The sequence below is a fragment of the Amphibalanus amphitrite genome, unplaced genomic scaffold, assembly GCF_019059575.1.
Source record: "Amphibalanus amphitrite isolate SeventyFive unplaced genomic scaffold, NRLGWU_Aamphi_draft 000841F_arrow, whole genome shotgun sequence".
NCBI lineage: Eukaryota > Metazoa > Arthropoda > Thecostraca > Balanomorpha > Balanidae > Amphibalanus > Amphibalanus amphitrite.
This window is the reverse complement of record NW_024882335.1, coordinates 306162-324193: the sequence shown is the minus strand read 5'-3', so window position 1 is coordinate 324193 and position 18032 is coordinate 306162. Positions and strand designations below refer to the sequence as shown.

General features: G+C 48.5%; 2 protein-coding genes across 12 annotated transcripts; one reads left to right on the top strand and one right to left on the bottom strand.

Moving 5' to 3' along the window:
* Positions 1-335: 335 nt before the first annotated feature.
* LOC122366961 (ubiquitin-conjugating enzyme E2 N-like) lies at positions 336-6708 on the top strand. 3 transcript variants are annotated; one of them, XM_043339665.1, is made up of 5 exons: positions 336-404; positions 2689-2759; positions 3018-3108; positions 3523-3678; positions 5984-6708. In XM_043339665.1, the coding sequence occupies exons 2-5, from the start codon at positions 2727-2729 to the stop codon at positions 6166-6168; spliced, it is 465 nt and encodes a 154-aa protein (XP_043195600.1). In that variant the 5' UTR covers positions 336-404; positions 2689-2726; the 3' UTR covers positions 6169-6708. The 3 variants fall into 3 exon arrangements, with proteins under 3 accessions (XP_043195600.1, XP_043195602.1, XP_043195601.1); XM_043339667.1 differs by having other exon boundaries at positions 375-530; XM_043339666.1 differs by lacking the exon at positions 336-404 and adding an exon at positions 563-605.
* Positions 6709-7312: 604 nt separating this feature from the next.
* Positions 7313-11961, bottom strand: LOC122366959 (tRNA (uracil(54)-C(5))-methyltransferase homolog). 9 transcript variants are annotated; one of them, XM_043339656.1, is made up of 3 exons: positions 11915-11961; positions 8567-10082; positions 7313-8213 (listed from the first exon to the last, which is right to left on the bottom strand). In XM_043339656.1, the coding sequence occupies exons 2-3, from the start codon at positions 10058-10060 to the stop codon at positions 7419-7421; spliced, it is 2289 nt and encodes a 762-aa protein (XP_043195591.1). In that variant the 5' UTR covers positions 10061-10082; positions 11915-11961; the 3' UTR covers positions 7313-7418. The 9 variants fall into 9 exon arrangements, with proteins under 9 accessions (XP_043195591.1, XP_043195598.1, XP_043195592.1 ...); XM_043339663.1 differs by having other exon boundaries at positions 11919-11961; XM_043339657.1 differs by having other exon boundaries at positions 11891-11922.
* Positions 11962-18032: the final 6071 nt, after the last annotated feature.

The window sequence follows — 18032 nt, the reverse complement described above, 5'->3', positions numbered from 1 at the left end:
GTCACCCTGTTCCCTTATGCCCATTTTAGTGGGCAAATCTCGACGACTGGGGGGGGGGGGGCAATTCTATTGAGTGTGGGGGCATTTGCCCCCCCCCCCCCAGTTAACATGCTAAAATAGGCCCTGAATGCCGGAGTTTTTTTTTTTGTCAGTAACTTCTGGTGAAATGACATGAAGAGAGTCTGAAGAGATCAAGGAACTCGACATAAGTTTCCTGGGTCAAATTACATGGGGCCACAGGGCACAGGCCCATGTTATGGATTGGGTAGTAGTTCGAAACGGCGCCTGGGGCTAAAGCTGAAGACATTACTTTCCCTTCAAAAGGCTACCATATTCTGCCGTCTGCAAAACATGCGCACTTTTGACGAATCAGTGTCCATTGTGTGAGAGAGAGTTGTAACTGGGTGAGTTTTTATTTATTTTAGTTATTCCAATAAATATTTAAATTGGGATATGTTAAGAATGTATTTTCATGAGCCGTTGGATTAGGAACTTTATCGTTGTGATCAAATATGCATCGTATGGGTCATGTAAGTTGGATACAAATGGTGGGACTCAGTCTGTGCTACCTCATCCGTGTCATACCGTCATCCCAACGTTTTTAGGCAACGCATTTTATTTAATACGATTTTACGTTAAAAATTATGATTAGTTGTGAAACAAACCATAAGTAATGATGCTCAAGTCATATTCATTTTCTCTTCAAGAAGCCTTTCTTACAACATCTTTTTGACCCTAAATGTCTTTGTCTCTCTCGCTGCTTGCATATGTTCAGGCAGTTTTCAAAGCATTTCCATGATAATCGTTAAGCAAATCATAAATGGGCCATTTTAAGAACAAATTTTCTTGGATATTGTATAACTGAGCCACTGAGCGTAAATGAGGGTGTGGGAATTTAGCAGTATGAGGCTATTGCCTTGCTCGTTGTGTTTGTATGCTGCGCTGTGTTTGTATAGAGTATCAGTTTTTCATTGTTGACTTAATGCTTGATTGTTTATGATATTGGCTAATTATATTATCTTTTCTTTCCCAACCATCTCTACCTAATCTGGAAAGCAACAAAGAAATTCCCTGTATCTCTATGCCAACCTGGGCTATTGCAATTTAGAAAATGTAAATGTTTCCCAGCAACAGCTCTAGAGTGTTGAGGCAAAAGGCCATTGTGAATAACATAAGAATTACTGGTTGTTGGCCTTTTGATATGAAAACAGGCTGGTTGATGAATTTTTGCTGCTTTAGGCAATTTAGGTGTGGCTGGAAAAATCTGGAGTAATCCAAGACAAAAAGGAAATTTAGACAGCAATTTTCATGCTGGGCAAAGTGGCCTGATATATGACTTTATCTAACATAGTTAACTACTTTTTGGAGCACTTGCTGTATGCAAGGTCTATATAGTAGCCTGAGGATGAACACATTTTTTATTCAAATGTCCTCACTGTGTTGGAATGCCAAAATGAAAGATAAATGGACTATTAACTTGTTTTAAGTATTTAATCTATGGTCCATGTTAACAATTTTAAGGCTTGTGTTTTACTTTGAATATGAGTCAGTTTCATTCATTTACCCACACACTTCCTTTTACTCTGTGTATTGATTAACCCTATTCCTGGCGGGGGGGGGGGGGGGGGCTCAGGAGCCCCCCTGAGGTTTTTTGGTTATTTCTCCCAAACGCGTTGAGCTAGGAAGCTCAAATTTTCTGACTTTTCCTAAAAGGCTTCTACGCAACATGTCTGAAAATTTTGAGTTGATCTGACCTCAGGTCAGGTCACCAGAGGCGGTTTGGTGACCCTACCTCAGAAAAGTTTGCAATCACGCCAGAGCTAGAGTTTTTGACCGATCAATTTCTTCTCTTCAGGCTTTAGTTAGGGTACCAGTATGTGCAATTTGTATATCTCGGAATTTTGATATCGGTGACCTAAGGTCAGGTCAGTTTCGCGACCTCCCCATTATAAGTCAATGGGGGAAAAATCAACTCCCTGTTTTTACCACTAAAACGGGTCGGAATGGCCCCATATACCATACATGACTTCATATACGATCAACCTTCACTACCTTGAGGTCTGTTTTGCTGTTGGGCAGCTGTGAGGTCATGTGACGTCATCAAAGGTCACCAAAGGTTTTTGGCCAATAACTCCGTACAGGAACAAGATACAGACGCGTGGATGGTCTCATTGTGTTCAGCTCGTCAAGACGCATCGAATGATATACATGATGACCTCGAGGTCACGTGACCTGAGGTCAACCTTTGACCTTGACCTTGTGAGGTCAACATATATATCATTCGATGCGGATTGACGAGAGGATCACGATGATGCCCTTAGTTTGTTCCTATCTTGACTAATTCGAAAGTTATTCGAGAAAAACTCTCTCCATATCTAGCGCCGCCATTTTGACTTTTTCGACCCCTGTGACGTCATCTTTGACCTGACCTGAAAATGACCTTAGTAATAATTGTAGATCTTGACCGTGCGTATCCGATGCCGTTTACCGTTTGTCGCTATCTTGCTTCGTTCTCGAGATCTCAGGGGGGGGGGCCGAATCGGCCCCCCCCGCCAGTTTCTTGTCCCGGCGGAGCCCGCCAGGAATGGGGTTAAAGCATTCAGTTGATATTGACCAACTATCTAATGTGTGTATGAGTGCAGTAAGTGGACAACAACTTTATTGAACTTTCGTTTTCTACTCTTTCAGAAAGTCTGAAACAACAGGTTTCAGCAAAACACAGCAAAATGGCTGCTCAGCTGCCTAGGAGAATTATCAAGGTATGTTTGTATATTGCCTATCATAATGTTTTTACCTCTTTTCAAGTTACTCAGTTAAATGTATGTATCATCTGACCAGGAATCCATTGTGATATGGAAATAGTCATAGTACATTGTATGGCTGATAACCAGCACCTATGTAAAGTTGTATTTGTCACTTGTCTTGGCCTATCATGCCCCAATGCTGTTCCGTCACTTATCACTATACCTCGCTATTGGGCTTACCCAAGGGCTTACCAATGTGATCCTATCACGCAGGAGACACAGCGGCTGATGGCAGACCCCGTGCCGGGCATCAGCGCCGTCCCAGATGAGCAGAACGCTCGCTACTTCCACGTCATAGTCGCAGGTGGGTGGCCAGTGCTGGTTTTCAGTATGCCGCGGGCGGATAGACTCTTACAGACAGGATAGACAGGATAGACTCTTATTTCAAGATTACGGCAATGCTCTGCAAAAACACCTTTCTTCATGAATCATGATAGTAAAGTTTGCTTATATAGTGTTTTCTGCATGTTTAGCGCTATACTTTTTCACCTTATTTGCAAGGATAGGTTGGAAGGTGCAACACTTTTCCTTGCCTCTTTTGTCTTTGTTTCTGTTGCTGTTTGAAGGTTAACGAACAATCTGTACAGCGAAAGCCGGAAGAGTTTCCGATAAAATTGTTGCAAAAAAGAGGCAAATTAGATATGGGTTCGTTATTCATTTACACGACGCCTCCTATTCAATGGCACGAGAATTGATTACGGCGCCCGTTTTTTCGCAGGCCCTGAGGGATCTCCATTCGAAGGGGGCGTCTTCAAGCTGGAGCTGTTCTTGCCGGAAGAATATCCCATGTCGCCTCCAAAAGTACGATTTATGACCAAAATATATCACCCAAATATTGACAAGCTGGGAAGGATCTGCCTAGATATTCTCAAAGGTGAGTGCACCAGCCTCCTTGTTACTTGCATGGACATTGGGTTGACGTCCATGGCTGTTCCATCCATTCCTGTTCGTTTTCCATAATTCAGACATCGACCAAGTTGCATGTCTAGATTTAGTCGGTCTTGGTAAGTTTTTCTTCTAAATAATGAAAATTCCCGCACATATTTCGTGAAATTGTGAAGTGTCATAGTTCATTGAGAAAAAACCGAGGGTTGTATGACATTGCCTCTTCAATTATTTGGTGTTGCATGTGTAAATAAGCAGATCCTAAACATGCACATGCTACGCATGCATAAATTTCATTAGAAGCATAACCAACGCGCGATAAATTCTGATTACTGCCGTTAATTACTCGACATGTGAAAATTAATGCCAGAATTATGCCGGAAGCTGACATAACTTCAAATTTAGGAAATATTCTTCGCGGACATGCACTGAATTACGAGCTAGCTTAGTTTCGGGTTTACAATCTTCCGGGTTTGAGTTGGGGCGGTGAGGCTTGGTATTTCCCTACGGTAAGGTTAACAATTGATATTCGATCATATTTCCAAATTCCAACAATGTCATTTTGGATTCAGATTAACAGTGACGAGAAAAGGGCAGATTGATGAATAGGATTTCCTTTTTACGATTCCTCAACAAGGTACGTACGTGTTTACCTGCTGGAAAAAATCAAGGACATTAATACAAAATGACCGAAGCGTTGCGTTGTCAATGAGTTTGTCATCTCATGTGATGACAAATATTAATTCGTGTTATGTGTGTTATTTGTAATATTATAATGCGGTACGTTTCAGGATATTTCACCCTTGCTATCGAGTTCGACATGCCTTTAAAAGCAAGGCGATTATTTCATTTCCCAATATTTTCATGTGCACCTTAGTCCCGATTTAAAGTCATGTGTATTTTCATAAAAAGCTGGGCAACGAGCTTCTGAAGCGTAGGAAACGTTTTCGGGCTGTCGTTTTCTGCAATGGATTTCGTTCTTTTGTCCGGCGTCACTCGGCACCTTTCAGACTTTTTCCGATTGATTTATATTCCAAAACACCACTTTGATATGATCAATTCAGCGGGTCGTCCTCGACCCTCTTGTGAGTTTTATTTGCCGTCGGTGACACGGTGCCCGCGTGGCCCGCACAGAGCTCACATGTGTTTGCGCGTCCGGCCAATGGGGGTACAATGTCAGTGTCTGATTTCATTACCGTCATTACTGTTTCTTATTATCGGGTGTCACGCGCGCCGCGATACCGTTTCACTCGCCTTGCCCCAGATCGGTGCGGAATGGGGGGTCCGAACCCGGGACACTTTCGCTGCTATCCGACCCGACAAAAATAATCGATAACGGGATAAAATTGCCATTGATCTCTTGGGTAACTCTTCTATTTGCATCTATTAGATACCTTAAGTCCCTGCTAAATATTTGTAATTCGATGATGATGCCATCCATCCCACTCTCTTCTGAACATTTGGGAGCGTTCATTCAATAGCCAGTCGACTCCTTCTTTCGAAGCGTTGGACCTCGGCCTCTCCCACACGCCTCCTTTCTATCGGCGTCGGCTCACATATATGGCCTCGTGTGATGTCCGCGGTATACTCAATACAGACCGAGGCCGTGCGCACCGCCGTCTTGTCACACAGCGCCTTTCGGATGTCCATCCACCAGCATTATTTCATGGGCCTACAAACATTGACAATGTTGGTGTGTAGTAGCATAATGCGCGATCAGACACTGCTCAATTTGAGATGAAGGTAAAGGACGAAGCATGCATAAAAATTTGCGTCAATTTTCCACGCCTTTAGGTAGATGCGGAACGAACAGGCGTTAGTTTCTACCGTGCCCCTATACAGCAGCTTCTGGAACACACAATACCCCTCTTGTTTCACGCATTTCGATCGCTATGCCATGTTACGCTGTCGTCGGTGGCTGAATGTCTGTGCTGTCCTTTATCACAAATCCTGTGTCTCTCCTTGTACAATGTACAGTCGACTACAGAATGATGTTCCACTTTTCACAGGCAATTATTTGCCTGGAGTGGTAGGCTGTGCCGCATCACACGGGCTGAGTTCACAAATTATAGCTTTGTCCCAATGCTCACAATCGACACGCTTAATTACGTGATAACCGGCACAACATAGCGCTCCGGTCAATTGATAGCTTCTGAGGAGTGGAACATCATTCTGTAGTCGACTATACAGAGCATGCATTGCAACACCGTGCGCTATGGCCGATGTTCCTGCCTCCCTGCATCCCTGAAGACCTCGTAGATAACAACCACCCTGTGTTCTGTCTCTCCCCACAGATAAGTGGTCGCCGGCTCTCCAGATTCGGACTGTGCTGCTCTCAATTCAGGCACTGCTGAGCGCGCCCAACCCGGACGATCCTCTGGCCAACGACGTGGCCGAGCTTTGGAAGTGTGACGAGGCGGCCGCCATCCGGAATGCACGCGACTGGACGCATCGCTACGCCGTGGCCGACAAGCAGTGAACGGCGGCGGCGGTTCCTGACTACACGAGAATGGCCGTGAGCAGTGGGACCCCCACCCATTCCCCGAGTTATGAGGTCGGGCTGGCGGCTTGAAGAGGCCCCCGAGGCCGGCAGCGATGGGCTGCTGACACGTATCCAGAGACTATGGGACGGCCCGACGGACGCGGCCGGAGAGCGCCCCTAGCTCGAGGCCCGCGGCGCGGAGGTATTATCGCTAGCTGCGGCGAGATGAGGCGATGGCTGTGGCGCCGGTGCGCGGTGCCGTGCCGATGGGAGATGGCCCGCGCTCCTCGCTCGCTCGCTGCTGTGTCCACCCGCGCGCGCGCGTGCACCTCCTGTCGACATTCTCAGTGGCTGTTGGGGCCGGGCGGGCGCGCTGTGATAGTCGGCGCCGGCGAGCCGACTCCGCGCGGGAGCCGTCCCTGGTGTCGGACCGGCCGGCGACGGATTCGACGCGCTATCTTCCGGCGACTACTCGCGGCGCCACGTGGCACGCGCGCCACACTCTGCTAGATGGAATGAATGAAATTGACGATAGAACGGTGTTTGTGTGGGCGGGAGAGCGCCATGCTATGGGGATTTTGGCTTTGGGGATAATGCGGATATGGGGATTCTCGGAGTGGAACTATGCGGCGATGACAAGCTTGTTCCGGGAGACTCACAACGAGCTTGATCGTTCAATCGAGCGGCGATTTGGACTTGAATGGACGTCCTATTCAGTCATGTAGCGGCACGGATGACGCTTTGCATCCGTGACTGAATCACTCCTATTCTGCAATTCCGAAGCCCACTGCCTGACACCCCGCGATACAATAGGTTAGCTCGGTCCGGCGCCTGGACGGGGTGCGATGACGCTCGTCATAGTGGTTCAATCGAGAAAATCGGCCTTCGTTGCTCAGTTTGCTGGGACAGGGCCTCCCACTCCGTCCCCTCACGTATAAGTGTTTAATCGAAATGTATGATTGACTTAGAACAAGCATGAATCACTACTAAGTCAGTGCTGAGTTAATGGCCACTACGACACTAAAGTCAAGAACGTCTGCGTTAGCGCATCTCGACTCTAAGAACGCTAGTTGGTGTTAGCGAATTACACAAATAACACCGAAAAAGGACCGGTCGCTCATTAATTAGTACACAAATCGGACACGACTCAAACATATATTAAAACAATATTGTCTCGAGTGAACAAAATGATGCAGCACCGTTTAACATGAATGAAACATCACCCAATAACCCTGTGCCCCGGCGTGTCACGCGCTTTTCGCAGCCTCCTCACTTTTCTCCTTTCCCTCACTTCCGGGACCCTTTGTCTCAGCGGTCTCAGCGGCTTCAGTCTTGGAATTTGTCTCCGTTTCCTTCATCTCCACATCTGCACTGTCCTTCTCCCCGTTCCCCTTCTCCCCACCACCATCTCCCTCTTTCGCCGCATCCCCATCCCCAGCCTCCTGCTGTCCTCCATCCACAGCCGTCGACACTTCAGCTTCTCCCTGCTGACGCCAGAGGTCAGGATCGCAGCGCTCCAGTACCGCCACCACCTCGATATGCGGCGTCTGGGGAAACAGGTCCACCGGCACCAGTCTCCGCAACACGAACGGATAGCCCACGTACTGATTACTCTCCGGTCTGGCCAGATCCAGCAGGTTCTTCATCGCCTGCTTGATATCGCACGCCACGTAGACGACCCTCTTGAGTCCCTCGGTGCGCCGGAGGGTCTGGGTCACCTCCCGACCGAGCCCTGCGCGAGGCGGGTCGACGACGGCCACCGCGCGGCCCTCACCCGCCTGGTCGAGCAGCACGCGCAGCAGCGCCTCGGCGCGGCCCGCCCAGAATTGGCTGTTGGTGATGCCGTTGGCCTCGGCGTTACGTTTGGCGTCCGCCACGGCAGACTCGACCAGCTCCAGGCCGAGCACGGAGCGCGCGCGGCTGGCCAGCGCCAGGCCGATGCTGCCCGTGCCGCAGCACACGTCCAGGAGGGCGGTGTTGGAGTCCAGCTCCGCACACTCGCCCACGGCGTCATACAGCACCTCCGCAGCCGCGGTGTTCACCTGTGCGGCACGAACAGGTAAGGTCAGACGAGGGAGACACACATCGGTTATGAGAGGAGTGGCTGATGATATTGAAGATGCAAATAGAAAGCTAATAATGAATGCAAATATTGATATTTTGTGAGAGCGAAAACAGAGAAACTAAATGTATCGCAAGATCATCATAACGAAAAAATTATCCTTATATCGGTTATACCTATATAACGTTGCTATAAATTCGTTGTAAGATTAAAATGCCATTCAAAACATATTGATATTCGGGGAAGATGATATGCTGTTGCTGAACCCTTACATCCACTTCCACTTATCTCGCAACAAACACATTCGCAGTTCGCGTCAATCCCGTTGGTTACCTGGAAGAAGGCGTCTGGTGAGATCCTCAGCTGGAGTCCACAGAGCGTCTCTGTGATGTGGGGACTGCCGGAGAGCAGCTGGTGCGGCCTCTCCTGACCCGACTCCAGCCGACCTGCCGTCTGCCACAACAGGGAGGTCACACCGGCCTCCGCGCCGGGCCCGTCCGCCATGAAAACCCGCAGCTCCTCCTGAGCAGCGCTGATGTCCTGGTCAGTCAGCTGCTGAGGGTGGAACTGCGCCGACAGCAGCAGGTCACCGCCGCGCGTGGTACGAACCAGCAGCTGTCGCCAGTGGCCCTCGTGCGTTAGCGCGTTGAACGGCGCGTACTTGCTCTCCCGCACGTGACGCTGAAACAGACCGGCCGCTTTGCGCATGCGTTCTGACACGTGCGGCAGGTCGTCCAGCGGAGCCACGGCCATGCTGCCATCCCGGTAGGCGGCCAGACGGAAGCCGACCACGCGCTCACCCGTGTCCGGGTGAAATCCGACGCTGAACTCGCACTTGTTGCGGTAACACTCCGTCTCCGGCGAGGGTCGAACCGGCTCCACGGTGACCGTATTCTCCCGCTTATCCATCCACTTGAACAATGAGAAGTTCTGCTTACGCAGCGTGCGCTTGTACTCGGCTAGAACGCCCCAGACGTGCGAGCGTTTTCGTCGCAGCTGCTCGTCGTAGGGTACGTTCCACCACGGAACAACAGCGTCACGGGTGCGCTGAGACAGAGGCACCTCCTGGCGGGACTTTTTCTCGGCGCTCGCGGCCCCGTCAGCGTCGTCACGGTTCCTCTTTTGACGGTGGGCCAGCAGCGGGTCGGGTATGGCGGCAGCCGGGCGCGCCGACAGCTTGGCCTTCTTCCACTCCCGACCGTCCAGTAGCTTCAGTGCCTCCTGACGGGTGGCCTCGTCGTGCAGTGTGACAAATATCCCGGCCCCGCGGCCCGGCAGGGGCTTCAGCTTGTGCACGTTCAGTTTGAGCGTGTTGGTGAGGAACTTCTTGAACTGGGCGACGCCGTAGTAGCGCGGCATGTTGCGAATCTCGATTTTGAAGTTCTCCGAGGTGAACTCGCCACGAGAAGTGTACGAGTAGGGCGTGAGCGTGTCAGCGGCGGCCTCCGGTGGAGCGCCCGCGCCCCCAGCAGGAGACTCAGTGGCAGAGGCGAGTTTGGCATCTGTGGCGACCCCAGCGGCATCCGCAGAAACAGCAACAGGTTCGCCAGAATCTGCTGAAGACTCAGCAGCAGCAGAGGGAGCAGGTTGGTCATTATCTTTGCTGTGATTCCCATTGTTTACATCAGAGTTTATTGGTTCGACAGATGTTGAACCAATGCCAGACTCTATATCTTTTAGGTTTGTATTGCTTTCATTTGCTTCTAGTTTTAGAGACACAATAGTGTCCATCTTCTCTTCTGATTTTGATTGTGCTTCCTTGGCTGATGACTGCTTGCTTTGTTGATTTTGAGCCATGCATTCTTCATCTTCCTTGGTGAGGCTCATGTTGGTTTTCACAAATCAAGACCTATTGACAAATACATAACATAGGTAAGGTGTTAAAATATACAAAAATGTACAGGATTACGACACTATTACAGTTCAGCATAATGTGGCTTACAATATTACGTAGGTATTAATATGCAATCCAATGAATAGGTAATGAGTCTGGTGGCTATTTGGGAAAATAGGTAGGTACCTACTCCATTTGTGCTGAGACTTGAGTGCACCAAAACATCTTTACCTTAAGAAAACTGAACCCATGATACTTTGGTAACTGATCAGGCTAACCTATATATTCAGGCATGTTGATCAGATGTGTTGTATATTTGATACTTTGTATTTTTTTAATAGGCTTTATTGTTATGGATAAGTCCCAGTGGGATGTTAAGAAACCAATGCAAATGAAGTCTGAGGTCCTTAAGCATTCAACAGCATTTTGAAGCATATTTAACACATTACAAACGCTAGGTTACATCGCATACTTGCACTGGCCAGCAAAGGATACTAGGCAGGTGGAAATCGGAATATTTTTGGTGGTAGTAAGGCAAGCCTCAAACTTTTTTTAAGCCAAGGAGAGGCGATATAGGTTAGGTTGTAGGTTGTAGGTAAGGTGGTATTTATTTACTTTAGGTCTGCCGGTAAGGTTAGGTTTGGTGTGATTAAAAAGCATCTCTGGGCATAGCGCCTCTCCCTGGTTGCAAAAAACGAGTATGACGCCCAAGGCCATCTATAGAAGGTACAGTCACTCCCCCGCCGACCAATCAGAGACAGATCCTGAGTGACGTCACCCCTGATGCTCCAGTCTGCAAAACATGGCAGGGAGCTCGACAAGATTTTCGGGGCAGACAAAATCCTGCCCCGAATCAGAATGCTGAGTCCAGGGGCAGCCCAATTCCTGCCCCTAATGATGCAAATAATTTAACAATATAATGATGTAAGAAGCAGTAAGAAGCTGAGAAAATCACTTCTGTGTCAATTTTTTAACTTCTGCACCAGATTTTCCTGTTTCTGCCCCAATCTTCCTGAAACCTGCCCCTATTTCTGCCCCAACCTGTGGTGTCTGCCCCGACGAGATCTCGTCGAAGCCTGCCACGTTTTGCAGACTGGCTGATGCTCGCAAGGGGTACTCCATTCCTTTTAACGTAAAAATGACTAAATTCATTTGAAGATTATTGATGGCACTCTACACATACTCCTCAACCGTTGATGTCAATGGAAAGCCCAACTAATTTTTCAGCGACAAAAAAGAGCAGCAATATGCTAAGAAATGGCCGGTTTTGAAGATATAGACGATTTAAAAACCCTCTGCAGCAGCAGGAAAGCGACGTAAAAACGCATCGAGCTTATATTTTTACTATGAATAAATCATAATTCAGTAAGTTTTTAGATATGGTATGGATATAAGTTACAAAGTTATTACAATATTTTCATTATTTGAAACTTTATTTCAAAATAATATTTTCAAAAATGGCAGCTGTTGGCAAGTAGCTTGGGAGCGATTGTGGCGCACTGCGCCATTAATTGTCCTGAGGCCCCCTTATGATGTCATCAAAAGTGGAGTGACATGGGCCCAAGGCTATATAAACCTATAAGCATGGGCCTGATGACGCCTCTTTATGACTACCCTATTTTTTCCACTGATTTTCAGCCCAATTCTCAAATGAAAATGAATTACACAAATTATGCCAACAGCCTCGAAATGAACTCCTTCGCACAACGCATCACAGTCCAGTATCTGTAAGAATATTGCAACCCTGCAACCAAGGCACTTCAACTTGCAACAGTCAAAAACAAAAGGCCCTCTAGCCGTCAAAACACACGAATCACACGCACACCAAGGCCCTATATACCACGCACACACACTCGCCGCACGTTTGCCATTGCGTAACATATGCCACATGTGCGCTGAAACAGAAACATTTCAAGTGTATCATGATTCATGATACCCTTTAAGAAAATGATAAAATTTTACTAGTTTTTCAAAATATATTTTTGAAGTAGGGGCTCTAGGAAATTCGTAAGTGTTGTAAGAATTTCTGAAGTAAAAATACATACAATAAGGCTTTTGGTATTCTATTTTCGATCACCATTGAAGGACTGGCGCAGGTGCGACAAAACAGAAGCCCGTTGCCGTGCAAAACCTTGTGTGAGGCGTGGACACGTGTGCGATTTTGCTCTTAGGCTTATTAGATATTAGATCTTAAGCGGTTGTTGTTGCGTGGCTAGCTTTATCAGTACTTTCTCGAAATTAGCATTCTTGGTATTCTCTTTTTGGCACTCATCGTTGTGAATTTCTACTGAATACTGGCGGCGGCGGTGCTGCGCCGCGCTCGGTCCGCGTCGGTTTGGGCCTGTTCCAGCGCCTCCAGAAGAAATTCTTGACTGGAGGTTCTACCAGAATTTTTACTGGAGGCGCTGGAACGCAATCTGGAGATTTCTGGAGATTGGCGTCATAGATACCAAAGGAATGACGATTGTTCTCTCTTGAAACGCAAAATTTGTTTTCAATTTTAGTTAAAAAGATAAATAAAATTATAGCAATGTAATTTTCTTTACATTCAAGTTGTAAAATAATCAGTCAAATGTCCTTTGTTTATATTCGTGATTGTCACATGTGCACCATAATTGTAGACCAGAGCCTCCAGAGAAATTTGGACCTCTCAACTCTCTGGAGGCTACTGGAGGTTTCTGGAGCTTTGGCGAGAGCTTTCTGGAGCTTTCTGGAGGCGCTGGAACGCTCTCTGGAGGATTCTAGAGCTTTCTGGAGGTTTCTGGAGGTTTCTGGAGGCGCTGGAACAGGCCCTTATAGTGGCTCTCTCTATCGCCTGGATAAAAATAGGCCCCGCCCATCCCAATCAGCTGCTGCATGACGAGTTGATGACGACAACCACTACTTACCAGCAACCAATCTAGGGATAGCGTACGTGACAGTAATGGTGCAGCGGTTGCAAAATATTACATTGTTATTCAAACGGTTTTTGCTATTAGGGCCTTGTTAGATGAGGATGAGGTTAGATTAGATGAGGTGTTGATGAAGGCAGGTATTTTTTAAAAATATTTTTTTGACAATTTTTTGCCCTTGTTTTACTTAATAGCTGAACCCGGGACCACCTGAAGTCTAAACCTTATTTTATATAACATGTCAATGCTGATGCTGTCTTGAAATCAAAATGTGAAATTTAGACAATGGTAATAGGAATAATGAATAGCAATTTCACCAACAACATTTTAATCTCTAGGAAGTGCAATTAAAATTGAAATCACTGTCTGCCACACTGCTCCATCCTGGTCATGCAACCAACGTTCATGGGTGGTGTTTCACGGCAGAGCACGCACTGCAGTGCTCAGCACTGCAGTGCGCTGCGTGTGTCAGAGCATTGGGTTTCCATGGCAGTGTCAACAAACTTCACTGTGACGCTAAGCTATGACAGCATCCCAGAACGCTAGCACGCTGCGGTACCAGCACCAGCAGCATGCTAGCAGTATTTGAACTCAAACCTCTGTTCTTGGTACGGTTTTTCAGAACCTCTCACTCTGTTCCAAACGCGATTGATCATAAACTAAGAGGTCACATGCAACGTCATTTGAGTGATGCTATGGTATGCCGTAGCTACCAGTGCACACAGTGTCTGGATGGTGAAACAGGGCCATTATTAATCACATTTGCTTTGCTTTGTTTCAGCAGAAACCTGTCTGCACATGGGAGGAGCGCAACAAAAGCCCATCAAGTTCATGCATGGCAGTGGATCTCAACAGGAGAAAACCAGAAAGAACATGGATGCTTGTAGATTGCAGTTGTACACTGCTGTTATCACCTGATGTGCGTGGCTGGCATTGCTCCTGGCAAGAACCACCTGCAAGTGATGAGATGGTGCCTCAGTCGTTGAGTGTGCTGCAGTGTGAGAGGCGCCCTGATCTCTACTTTGTGATGGGTTTCCATTGGAGGTTCAACTGAGAAGTGAGAACTGACTGTGACCATGCTTGAGCATGCCAGTGGAGCTTTACATGCTTAGGGCAGCTTTTGAACAGATGCTGACCATGGCATGTCCCATCCAGTTATCACGTGCACAGAATGGTGGGGGGGAGGGCAACTCTGGGCTCTTGAGTCAGCCCTACTGCACAGGGGGTACAGATGGCCGCTTACGTTTGGTGTGTCCTGCACTGCATTATCAAGCCCAGTCTGCGCCACAGGCAATGGGTCGGGCTGCACTATGTTAAAGGCAGACTATCTTGCAAAGGAGGCTGGCATCCTCTCCCATAATGACACACCAATTGGCAATCATCGCTGCGATGATCACGAGGGTGTCCGCTTATCTAACATGGTGAGGTGGAGAGCCAGTTCAAGCTGGCCTGAGGGATGGTTTTACTTCATCTGAGGCCCCCTTTCCCCGCCTGCCAGGTCCGGTCAAACGACCGCTTCACAGTGAACGACTTGCAGTGGATGCCGTCCCACAGCGCAACGAGCTCGCCGACCAGAGGCGGCGGCCAAGAGGCGGCCGCGCTCCCCCAGTCGACGGTCCCGGTGGACGTCGGCAACGCCCACCGCGCGACCATCAGATCGGCTCGCGACAGCGCCGTCGCCGACTGACCGCATGACTGGTATCTGTTCTTGATGTGGGACCGACTGCCACCGCCGGTCGCGGAAGGGCATCGCTCATCGGCCATCGACGTCCGCCAGCTTCGCGTGGGTCACTGTTCGGGCTGCCACCAATACACCGAATCGGATGGAACCCTGTCGGCGAATGCCGGCGGTGCCCCGACATCGACTGCGCGGCGGCCAGTGCATCGCGTGCCGGGAGGAGGCTGGCACCCCCGATCGGTCATTGGTCACAAACCGTGTCCCAGCTCATGACTGCATCCAGCGCAGCTCTGTGAGATGTTCTGCAGCTGCTGCAGTCTGCCGCGTGTGTTGAAAGAAGAATGAACATGAGAAAACCTCAAAACTTTATGCCTATTCGTAATTGACCAGTATTGGAATAAGTTTGGATTTTGAGAATTTGTGTCCCTGTGCTTGTGCCTGTGTGGAAAGGCATGCTTTACGGTGTACCATCTCAATGTCAAATCCCGGCTGCGCTGTGCGGATTTGTGCGGCTGCTGACAGGCCACCTGGGTGCCAACGTATGTGCGAATCCGCGAATACGTTGTGTTTCGTCAGTCAGTATCGTTCTGAAAATATTGACTAGGCTATATAATAGGCTATATAGCGTATGACGGTTCAGCCCAGCAGTAATAACTGACCATTGATTGGGCGAATTTTGTGTGGTGGTTCGCTAATACATAACCTAAAGAGTGTTTTGCCGGAATCGTTTAGTAGCAGAACTGACCGGAATATAAGTAGAATGCAACGGTTTGAATCGTTAATTTGTTGAAACGATTGTTCTCTGAGACCACTGTGTAACTTTTGACCTGAGAATCACCAATTATAACGACAATGGGGAAGCAGTAGGCTGTACTGTAGAGTGTAGGCAGGCAACACTATATAGTTGGCACACTTACGAAAGCACACGACTTACGCAGTGGACATCTGCATCATGCATGTTAAGGTTTACTGGGAAGAGTGAGAAATTAGTCAGAATATAACTGACTAAGGAAAATAGGCGATATTTCCTATTGAGCTGGGGCGGAGAGGGGGAGGGGACGTGTGGTCAGCTATGCTAATAATTCATTCTCTTTATGCAGCTGTGTAAAAGGGCGTCCGTTTTTGGGTGAGACCTTCCCCATCGGCCATTTCCAAGTTAAATCGTGGTGGAGAGTCTGGAGACCTCAGCCTCGGTAGTCGGTACCCTGCGCGCTGCGCCACCTTGCGAAACATAAAGCAGCAGTCCTGACATCTACAGGCGTGACTTTTCATGAAAGCGCGGATGTGTTCGCGCTTATGCGAAGAAAGTTCTTCCGAGTATGGTTGATAATGAGATTAATTGTTGTCATTTATTTATTAATTCATTGGCAAAAGTACCCTAATAAATCGGTAAAATAGCTTGAACTGTATCGTATTTCCTTCGGAAAAAATGACGAACTCATCCTAAGACATCCAGATTATTGGATGCGTTCGTCAGTTGTAAGTAGTTCAAGTTTTTGGGAAAATTTGCTTGTGGAAAATCATAATATTTCAAAGATATGCCTATTTTCGAATAATTTATGCATTTATCTGCATTGAAAAATGATTGTAAAGCAAAAGTGCAAAAGATTATTGTCAACTTATTTTCTCAAATCACGATTTACGAACGCACAAAACTCCAGCTTTTAATTTAGTGCGTGTGCGAATTGCGGTCAAGAAAAAAATATTTAAACTGTCTATATTCCTCTTAAAACAATGAAGGATGAATGAAGAAAACGCTGTTTTGAACAATTGTATATTTATTTTTTCTTAATTAAGCAAAAGTACAAAATTTTCAACTATTATTACATTTGCTCTCACAAAAACCATCACTTTTTAGCATGACGTCATGTCAGCCAAATTTACTAGCGCCATCTCTGGAGAGCATCTTTCGAAACCTCCAGACGATAGAGAGAGCCCTTATAGTGTCGGCCATTTTCCCACCTGGAAAATCGTGATTTGATCAAACCGGTAAGGTTCTCTGTTCTCTCCTTACTTTTGCGTATCTGTTTTGTTTATTTGCTCCTTTCTCCATCAAAAGTTTCCTTCATACTCGTTTCTCGGGTGTGCCGCCTGTGAGATCTCGTTTTTTCCAACCCTCTTCGTGCGTTGGCACGCTTTTTTCGGCGCATTTCCAACCATCTACATTCTCTAAACATGGCCCCTCCCCTCTCCCGCCCCCGCCCTCCCCTAACTCGCCCCCTCCTCGAAGATTCCTCTCCGGGCTCGCCTGTTCGAGGCTGGGAGCCGCTAGATGACGTGCCTGACGGGCAGTCGTTTATCATCCTGACTAGTCCTGATCGGTCCCTCCAGGGCCTGTCACCGTTTCGAATCAAACGAGAACTCGACACCTTAATCGGCCCGGTTGTCACCGCAAAGGTAGTTCGATCTGGATCTCTTCTAATCCGGGTTAAAAACAAGGCTCAGGCCTCGCTGGCCCTTTCGATTCAGACTTTCCTCGGCAACGAAGTCGCCGCCAGCCCTGCCACCAAACTGAACTCGGTGGCCGGCACTGTATTTGCCCCATCACTGAAAAACATGGACGAGACGGAGCTCCTACACGAACTGCGGCCGCAGGGGGTCACCCTCGTCACTCGACTCCGCTCGCGTGGCCCCACCCCAAACCCGAGGATCAAAATCCACTTTCTGGGCCTTACCTGCCCACCGGCTATATACGCGGGATATGAAATCTTGGAGGTCAGGGAATGGGAGCCCAGCCCCCGCCTCTGCCGACAGTGCGGCAGCTTCGGCCACAATCAGACGACCTGCAGGTCAAAGCGACTGAACTGCCTGAAGTGTGGCACAACCGGCCACAAGGTCGATGAGTGCGACCGGGATCTCTACAGGTGCGGCCACTGTGGTGGCCCGCACCCAGCCTGGGATCGGATGTGCCCCGCATGGGAGTACCAAAAAAATAAGCTCAGAGCCAAGCTGGCGCCACCACCCCCGCCTCCACCGTTCCCGCCGAGTTCCTACTCGGAGTCAGGTGCCTCTGAATATCCGGCGCTCTCGTCCTCTCCACGCAGAGCCTCACTCACCGACACCGTACCGAGTCGCGAAAACCCGCCGGTCCAGGGTCGCACCCCGAAAGCCCCTGTCCGTCGACAGCTGAGCGCGCCCGAGGCTGTGGAGACCCCCGCGTCTGAGCCGGAGCGGGTGACTGAATCGCCCCTCAGCCCGGACGGAAAGCAGACGGAGACGTCGGCCGGTCCTCCGGCTGTCACCCCGGGACAGGCGCAGTGCGACCGCGGCGACGACGAATCGGTTCCAAACAGCACCGGGAACATGGTGAGGGAGCCATGGGTCGACACTGACAGCATCGTGGACACAGGGGCGGACTCAGACGTTTCTGACACAGAGACAGTCTCTACAATCGTG

Excerpts from the sequence above, each read along its gene's own strand:
- LOC122366961 (XM_043339665.1), top strand. The coding sequence starts at position 2,727 with ATGGCTGCTCAGCTGCCTAGGAGAATTATCAAG. Across the intron at positions 2,760-3,017 it reads TGCCTAGGAGAATTATCAAG|GAGACACAGCGGCTGATGGC; the intron begins GTATGTTTGTAT and ends CCTATCACGCAG. Across the intron at positions 3,109-3,522 it reads CTTCCACGTCATAGTCGCAG|GCCCTGAGGGATCTCCATTC; the intron begins GTGGGTGGCCAG and ends GTTTTTTCGCAG.
- LOC122366959 (XM_043339656.1), bottom strand. The coding sequence starts at position 10,060 with ATGAGCCTCACCAAGGAAGATGAAGAATGCATGGCTCAAAATCAACAA. Across the intron at positions 8,214-8,566 it reads CACCAGACGCCTTCTTCCAG|GTGAACACCGCGGCTGCGGA; the intron begins GTAACCAACGGG and ends CGTGCCGCACAG.